The following is a 9,395-nucleotide window of genomic DNA, read 5'->3' as shown; positions in this document are numbered from 1 at the left end:
CGCTATATTGGATAACAATATATTTAATAACACAATTTAAAGTAGCTTTTCATTGGTTGGTAATGAGGAATCTCCCGCTAAATTAATAAAATATTATAATGACGTTTGGAATTGTTTGGATTCATTTTGGCTGCTGAACCATTGTTATCATCAATTAAATAAAGATAAGTTTATATTTTATTTGCAACACTTTTGAAATTTTTGTGTGACTCGACAGTAGGGATGAGTGAATTTTTTTTGCCAGGCCTGGATTCACAGTGAATCTCTGCATTTTGTCATTGGCAAATTGTTTTGCGAAACTTTCGCAAAAATTTGCAGTGGGAACATCAAAAAAGTCACGGTTACGTCAAAATAGGCACAATCGCATTAAAATAGTCCACGTGACAAAAGGGTCATGCGACGCCTGCGCTCCACAAACTTTTTGGTAGTTTCACAATTTTTTCTACGAAACGGGATAGATTTGCTCATCACTACTCGACAGATCAAATCTAGCAATTTTTTTTCGACAAAATTTAAAAAAAGTTATTTTTAAAAAAACTCAAAATCTCTAGAAGATTTTGGAAAATGAATGCACATAAAAAGCCATATGTTTTTGTCGTTACTTCCTTGTAATATTATATCATAATATAGACCCCTTTTGCTTTCATCATATGTAATAAAATAAAAGCAAAAAAACCGACAGTATCAGGTGAAATGTTCCATAGTAAATTTACACTCTTCCACATAAAGACCAATGTTTGCTGTTCCCAGTCACATTAAGAACCGTCTCAGCCATAACAGTATCTGGGGAATCAACGCAAGGAACCACATCATGTGTGAAACATTGGCTGCTCCCAATAGAAATGGTAAGTTACAGACTTCTAGAAGAGAGAACTTACTTTAACATCTTTTTGAGTTTTGTGAGACTCAGGGACGTATTCATCAAATATTTTACTGAGGTGAGTGGGCATTCTGGAAACATATTTCTTTAGTCGCAATTCTCAATATTATTTGTTAAGGGACAGATTTTTTTAACATTGTTCTTTTTTTCTTTTCCTTGAATCAAGCTTTTCAGCACAAATTTGTGTATTTAAATTATTACTCTAAAACCACAAATTGGTTAGGTAAGATCATGAGATGTATCTGAAACTCCAAAAAGAAATCTGCTCCCTTTTGAAGATAGGAGGTCACCTGGTCCTCATTGCAGTCCTCAATATAACTTACTACATGATAGACCAGCACAAGTTTTCCACCCTGCCCTGTGATGAAGAGTTTATACGAAAGGCTCTGGCAAACGAGGGGTTAATTATTGAGAGATCTGGGGGGAAAAAACAGAGGTCTAAATTACCAAATCTCCATAGACAAAGTTGAGTTCACTAATTACATTATTGATGTAATTTGTTTTCATTATTGTTATTTTTGTTCAGTGATTGCGGTTTAATTGGTATGGAGACGTTGCTTCTTGATCCTCCATATCTGTGTTGCTGGATGAAAAGAATGTGTATTGAGACTTTGCCATTTTCCTTCTGCTCCCCAATAATTTTCAATTTAAATTGTAAAAATATAGAGGCAGATTTATTGGCCCTGATAAAATTTGTAAATTTCACGATATTTTTGAGATTCATCATCTAAAAAACTTTCTGAGTTCATGTAGATGAGAGTGGGTGAATTTTTCTGTGGTGAGCTCTGATCTCACATTTTGTTAAATCTGCCCCTTTGTGTTTATGTTCCTTTGATTGCGTTATGCAGCACCCTCTCATATTTTTTCTGTAGACACTGTATGAAGAAACAGGTGTTTTTTTTACAATTCGTTTTTTTGCACTAAAACTTACATTTTTCATTTAAAAAACTGTTTTTTTGTGATTTATTATAACTTTGCAATCTAAATGCTTTCTGTCAAGTAGAATCAGTGGGATATGTCCAAGGCAAATTGTAATAATCTTTATTTAATTTGTGGTTTTAGTGGTTTACAGATTTTTTTAGAAAAACAAAAAAAAAACAGAAAAACTTTTCATTTTCATTCCACATTTTAATTCATTTGTGCTTTTTTAATTTGGATTTTTTAATAAATGACCAGACATTCGGGGTTTTAATTTAAATGAATTTATTTAGAGTAACGTAGTTAGGTTAAAAAAGACACACATTCATCAAGTTCAACCTTAATGCCTATACAGTATATAGCCTGCCTAACTTCTAGTTGATCCTGAGGAAGGCGGAAACCTCATCTGAAGCCTCTCTAATTTGCCACAGAGTGGGTAAAAAATTCCTTCCTGACTCCAAGATGGCAGCTGGGGCTTGGAAATCCTCTAAAGCCACAGATATGAGATTGTTAATAAATGGGCCATATTATTTCCAATTCTTTAGGAAGTGTTAAACCAGAAAAAGAGTGCAAGCAAAAAGGAGCAAAATCTAGGGCAAGCCACAGTACTCAAGCTTTAACATTAATACAAAAGCTCTGATTGGCTAACCCTATATGACCAATAAGACTAAAACCAGTTTTAAAAAAGATCAGTTTCCTGAAGAACCTGCTGGCTGCTCCCCTGGTCCAAAGGTTAAGGCAGAGCAGTCAGCAACAAGGAGGATCCTGGTTTGAAACCCCCCTGTTGCCTTACATATTTTTTGCAATGATTTTAAAAAAATGTGTATTTAAATATTTTCTTAACAGTCCGTTACTAATGGAACCTCTGTTTTTAGCATGTGGTCAATGCAGCTGTGTGCTCCCTCAAAGACCACATGACCAGAAATAATGCAGCTCTAACTGTAACAGGAAGTAGTGTGAAAGCAAAAGGTAGAACTCTGTCCATTAATTTGCTGATGGAGCCTAGCATGTATGTGTGCCCTTGGCTTGTTTGTGTGCACTGTGAATCCTATGATCCAAGGGGGCGGCCCTGAATTCTTAAAATGGCAATTTTCTCTGCCACTTCAAAAATCTGTTCTGTTACTCCCAAGTCCCTTGGATGTTGCTCCCTGTGGCCTCAAGTAGGTGCTTATTTTTGAATTTCTAGCTTGGAGGCAAGTTTTGGTTGCATAAAAACCAGGTGTACTGACAAACCAAGCTGCCTGTAGGCTGCCAGTCCACATAGAGCTATTAAATAGCCAATCAGAGTCCTCATTTGGCACCCCCAGCAACTTTTTTCATGCCAATGTTGCTCCCCGAATCTTTTTACATTTGAATGGGTCAAACAAGTTGGGGATAACTTCATACACTCAGGGGCAGATTTATTAACAATCATATTTTTCTCTGTGATTCATATTTCTTTTGCTCTAATAATCCTGATTTTTTTTTCAAGTGATTTTTTGCGTTGTGTAGAAGTCAATGGAAGATACCCTAGCCATTATTTTTGCAGTCCTATTACTTTGAGGTATTCAATTTTTTTTCTGATTTTCTTGGGGAGCTTATCAACTATTAAAGTAATTTTTACTGCATTTTTTCTGAAACATTTGTGCTTTTTTAAAATGTTGAAGCTTGGAAAAACCTCTGAAATTACACAAATCAGAATTTTAATCAATTTGCCTCTTGGAGGCCCATTTATCAACATTCTGATTTTTGAAACCTCGGAAAAACTAATTTTCACTTTACTAAATGTAAACCGTAAACACGAAAGTTTCCATTTTATTCCTATGGGAATTTTAGAAGCGTATTTACCAATGGTTAAAAGTTAGTGTTAACCATTTGATAAATATGCTTCTAAAGATCCCTTGGGAATAAATAGAGAGTGGGTGAATTTTTCTGTGGTGAGCTCTGATCTCACATTTTGTTAAATCTGCCCCTTTGTGTTTATGTTCCTTTGATGGGGTTACGCAGCACCATCTCATAATTTTTCTGTAGACACTGTATGAACAAAAATATTTTGTGTAAAATTTTGATAGACGTGGCAGTTATATTTACTAATTTAACAAAGAAAAATCAGCTGAATGTCAGATGGAGCAAATCTTGTACCGAGTCATGGGAAATTTCCATGAGAAACACTCCACATATCCCTAAGGTATTTACAGTTGTTCTCATGTTTTTGCTTCTTTACTTACATAAAATGAAATTTATTGTTCAAATACAGTCTGAGTAAAAATCTAATATATTTTTTAATTTATTTGTTTATCGTTAGTAAGTGCATTTTAGGGGAGCATTTACTACTGTTCATGATTTTTTCCTCACAATTCATGATTTTGCGCTAAAACTCAAATTTTTCATTCAAAAAACTGTTTTTTTTTGTGTTTTATTATAACTTTGCCATCTAAATGCTTTCTGTCAAGTAGAATCAGTGGGAGCTTTTTTTTATGGCAAATTGTAACAATCTTTATTTAACTTGTGGTTCTTGTGGTTTACAGATTTTTTTAGAAAAACAAACAAACATAGAAACAAAAAAAATTAGTTTTCATTCCACATTTTAATTAATTTGTGCTTTTTTAATTCAGATCTTTTTAATAAATGACCAGACATTTGTGGTTTTAGTTTAAATGAGTTTAGTCAGAGTAACGTAGTAAGTTAGGTTTAAAAAAGACAAATATTAATCAAGTTGAACCATAATGCCTATATATAACCTGCCTAACTGCTAGTTGATCCAGAGGAAGGTGAAAACCCCATCTGAAGCCTCTCTAATTTGCCCCAGAGGGGAAACAATTCCTTCCTGACCCCAAGATGGCTTAGATGGCAGTTGTGGTTTCGAAATTCTCTAAAACCACAAATATGAACACAAATAATAAATGGGCCTCTCCATATTATTTCCAATTCTCTAGAAAGTGTTAAACCAGAAAAGAGTGCGAGCAAGGAGGAGCAAAAGCTAGGGCAAGCCACAGTACTCAAGATATAACATTAATATGAGCTCTATAAGGCCAATAAGACTTTTAGGATTTGATTCTAAAACTAGATTTAAAAAAGATCAGAACCTGCTGGCTGCTCCCCTGGCCCAAAGGTTAAGGCAGAGCAGTTAGCAACAAGGATGATCCTGGTTTGACCCCCCCCCCTGTTGCCTTACACATTTTTTGCTATGATTTGGAAAAAAAAATATGAATTTAAATATTTTCTTAATTGATTTTTAAATTGTACAGAATCTTAGAAATTTCAATCATTTTTTTTTATTCAACATATTTTTTAAATTCAAATTTATAACTGGCAGGCTTTCATAGAAGCACAGAGACCGGCCTCTTTAGTTTTGAAGATAAAGTGAAATATAGAAAATGAGTGAAAATGAGCTGCCCATGTTTACTTTTTTGCTGTGTATTTTGCCCAGGAAAACTTTAGCTTTCACAATAATTAGCCAAGGGGACTAGCTAGAGGGCCAACATATTTAAAACAGGGAGGGATAGGTAAAGGAGAGCACATGTTGTAGCACACAAGACATGGTCTCTTTACTCACTGTCACATGGTCTCTGCTTTCATCCTTTGTAAATAATACATTGATTATTCATTATTTTCAGCAACAATAAATGCCCAGACCCAAGGAGCGTATCTCCTGTATGTATCCAGCATCTTGTGCCAACAGTGTCCTTCCAGAATATCACCCAGGATTCCAGGTGAGAGTGTCGATTACAGCAAATCCCAAGGTATTTGATGTTTCATCTGAACTACATGAGATGTGACACTGAGAAGCATTGTATTGAGATCTAGCTGACATATAGTTTATATTATATGTGTATATTCATTTTATATTCTATAACAGTATGCGTTGTTGTTCTTTGCTGAAATCCTATTGGTTCATGGTATGAAAGACCCTAAAACCTAATGATTTCTGAGCATTACACATTTTTTCATTCTCGTTATTCAGTGCTAATGCATATATTTGAATTCCGGTTAAAAGATATTAAGTGACCTTTGCTAATAATATAATATAATCACTATGAACTGCGCAGACCATAAGGACTACCACGATGAGGAGTTTGATCCCTGTTGTCTCTTTGACACGTACGTCGGGGTTGATAAGATCATTTCTAAGAAGGAGCTGTTGGAAGATCCCCTGAGATTTCTCTATAAATTATCAATACTGAGAAAACAGAAAGCCAACCAAAGGGTGATAGAATTGTAATATCCATACATCACATAATATTTAGATACATTTAATACAAATTCCAATAAATAACAAACATTAGAGACCCATTTATCAACATTCTCATTGAAAGAGCCTTTTAAGAAAAACACAAACAAAAAAAAGTGGTAAAACGTTGAAAAAAGAACTTTTTTGTTGTTTTTACATTTTTCCTTGAATGCTTGTGGACTTTTATGAAGATTCATGGAAAACCGAACAACCCCCCCACCCCCTAAAAACTTCTAAAAGCATGAATAGTGTTATCATTTGTCTAGGGCAGGTCCCATTGACTTCTACATCACTTCGACAGCTTTTAGATGAAGACGTTTTGTATTAGTGGTTTTCAGGGTTTCTATTTATTTACACTGTAGTTCATTATAAGTTTAAAGAACCATGTAGTATCCTTAAAGGAGAATGAAAGGTTAAAACTAAGCTTAATCAGAATGGTCTCTATGAATACAGCCATAAACACTCACAGTACTGCCGCTCCGAGTCCTCTGTGAAAAGAAACACTACATTCCCTTTCTTCTATTCAGCACACATGGGCTTCTGTGTCAGACTTCCTTCTTTCAGCTCAAAACTCCTGTATAGCCATGAGTCTGTGTAGCTTCCTTCTCTTTCCCCTTCCCCCCTGCTCTCTCCTCCTGTCACGCAAAATAGGTGCGGTCACAGACGCGGACGACAAAAAAGTCATGTGACCAACGTGTTTCATGAATTTTCTTGCCGTTTCGTAAATTTTACGACGAAGCAAAATGGGACAGATTCACTTATCACTAGTAATGAATAGAAATCGACAGAATAATATAATTTCACTCGCATTTTTAAAAGTTTACAATACATTTGATTAATTTTACTCCCACTATAACTTGACAAACCCACATCTTGAATTACTACTACTGCATGCGAATGTAATAAAGTCGTTCAAATACCATTTGAGTGAATGATATTTTTTCAGTGTTTTGTTGACTATTAATAATGACACTTTTATTTTACAAATATTATTTTTTCACATTCTTTTTTTACATTTTGTTCCGTATTTTATTCTTCTGCCATTGTTTGTAGACAGGTACATGTGGTTAAAAATTTGTGTGCATGAAAGATGTACCCTCCATTTTGCCCAGTAAGAATGTAAGAAAGATTTTACAAACAACTGAGATGATATTTATCTCAGACAAAAACTATTTGTCTTTTTTTATTGTTTCGTTTGTAAACCACATGTTGTTTGTTCATGATTTTCATCCACAGAACCAAGCGCCTCGACTACACAGTTTATCCATCGCTGAGCAAGAGTCAGCCTCGGGAATCCAACCGTGGGTACTGAATGTTGTGTTTGGTATCTTTACTGATAAAATTCATTAGTTCATTGATAAAAAGTCTTGATACAAGTTGATTGATATTAAATGACCTTTGTTTTCAGGGTAACGGGACTGTTGGGGAACCCTCACTATGAGCGGCACAGAGCAGAAGCACTACCATGATGATCTGGATGCTTGTCTTCTCTTTGACACGTACTTCGGGGCTGATAAGACCATTGCTAAGAAGGAGCTGCTGGAAGATCCCATGAGATTTCTCTATAAATTATTCTCATCGGGTATGTGAGCTCCATTATAAATATTGAGAATACTGAAAGCCAACTAAACTTTTACTTTAAATTGTTCTGCTTCATAATTTTTTAAGCATTAGAAAACAAAATCAGTATCAACAAATCAAAATGACGAGAACTTTTTTTGTACTCTATTCTCCTAAATGAATTAATTCAAGATGATTTATGACCGTAATTTTTTGTTTATCCAAAGTAGGGTTGCACCAAATCTGGATTCTGGCGAATCCCTGAAATCCTTTATAAAAGATTCAGCCAAATACCAAACTGAATCTGAATTGGCATATGCTAATTAGGTTTTGATGGTCTTTTTTCAACCCTATGTAACTATGTAAATGTCATTACATACGCGGTGAAAAATTTTTAGGTTCCATGTTTCCGTGGCAAAAAGTCAACTTAATTTCAAGCAACTTTGCAATATACGGCAATAAAAAAAAATGCAGCCTTTTCATTTTTATTACATTATCATTTAATGTAATCACATGGTTTGGAACAGTCCCCTAAGCCTGTTTCCCTGCTGATCTGGCTGACTACTTTGAGACTAAAATAAAATGTAACAGTAGTCAACTGTCATATATTCCTTAAATTCAGTCAAAAGCCAAATCCCATCTGAATACTCAACTAAAACAGACTTCTAATTTACATATTGAAACCTGAGAACTATTGGCAAAATTGAATAATCTTCAAATGTGCTTTCAGGTCACACCACATACGGGTTCTTCTTCTCTTTTGCTGAATTCTATGGAAATCTATAGATTGTGAAAAGTGTTGAAATATATGATGAGCCCCCAAACGAAATCATTCAAATAAAGAGGGTGTCGTTATCAATAGTTCAGAAATTACCGTTGTTGTTTTTGCCTTTAGGTTCTGTGAAGGGAGAAACACTGATAAATCTTTCCGTTGGCTCCGACATGTCTAAAATCTTTGTCGCCGCCGATTTCTTCAAAAATATCATATTGCTGGAATCTTCAGACTGCTGTATGAAAGCCATAGAGAGCTGGATCCGAAATGAGCCCGGAGCTGCGGAACAATCCCACGCCGCAGAGTTTGTTTGCTCACTTATAGGGCAAAGGTGAGGTGGGAAAAGACCACGGTACTGTAATTTTCTGTTGTTAAGATCTAGTTCAATTCAAGGTGGCCAAACATTTGAAGGGCTATATTATGCTAGGGATTGTAGTCAAGCAATATCATGGTGGTATTTTCAAAGCAAACTCACTCAATAACAGTTTGCTCCTCAGGGACACTAAAGTGCCTCCATCTGTTGGGCAGTGAGGAGCACATCTCAGTAGAATTCCACTAGGAAATAAATCACACACAGTTTTGCAGCACCTAAAATCTTTATATAAAAGTTTAGAAATGGCAATAACTATTAAATGCAAACAGAACAGTATAAACCATCCGGGGAAACCTGTGTGGTTTAGCCAACTCCCAGCACAGTCTTTCCCAAGATGCAGTCCCACACTCCACTCCTGGAGGAAATACCCTTACCCAGTTCAGTCTTAGGCAAAGTCCCTCCCCCAAGAACTCTTTAGTTTCCTCAGGTAGCGCTACCTGCCCCAAAGTACCACTCCCTCTGCAGCAGGGCTCCCTTATAGCCTCTTCTGGCCCATCCCCCGATTTTGGTCCAAAGCAAGGCACTTCCTGGATCCTCCTCTTTTCCCAGAAGTGCACTGGGGCTTACAGCAAATCATATTTCTCTCCAGCCTGGAACTGGGCTGGATGATGTAACTGGGCTGGATGAACGGTGTATCTCAGGTTAGAAAATTACCTGGCTGGGGTTGACTTTATAGATCTTC

The 9,395-nt window shown here is 35.8% G+C and overlaps 1 protein-coding gene across 5 annotated transcripts in view; it reads left to right on the top strand.

Moving 5' to 3' along the window:
- The window catches only part of LOC100492062 (nicotinamide N-methyltransferase), a 34,611-nt gene that overhangs the window by 23,573 nt on the left and 1,643 nt on the right, over positions 1-9,395 (top strand). Inside the window, exons 1-4 of one of the 5 annotated variants that reach the window (XM_031890749.1) lie at positions 5,425-5,490; positions 7,245-7,309; positions 7,417-7,590; positions 8,464-8,671. In XM_031890749.1, coding sequence (XP_031746609.1) covers positions 7,446-7,590; positions 8,464-8,671 — 353 coding nt within the window. In that variant the 5' untranslated portion in view covers positions 5,425-5,490; positions 7,245-7,309; positions 7,417-7,445. Of the gene's footprint in view, positions 1-5,424; positions 5,521-7,244; positions 7,314-7,416; positions 7,591-8,463; positions 8,672-9,395 lie in introns of those variants that run through there. The other 4 variants (XM_031890750.1, XM_004917545.4, XM_031890748.1 and 1 more) reach the window with 4 other exon arrangements.

Source organism: Xenopus tropicalis, chromosome 8 (assembly GCF_000004195.4).
Source record: "Xenopus tropicalis strain Nigerian chromosome 8, UCB_Xtro_10.0, whole genome shotgun sequence".
Classification (NCBI taxonomy): domain Eukaryota; kingdom Metazoa; phylum Chordata; class Amphibia; order Anura; family Pipidae; genus Xenopus; species Xenopus tropicalis.
The sequence above is the reverse complement of the archived record's forward strand: the minus strand, read 5'-3'. Positions and strand labels throughout refer to the sequence as shown.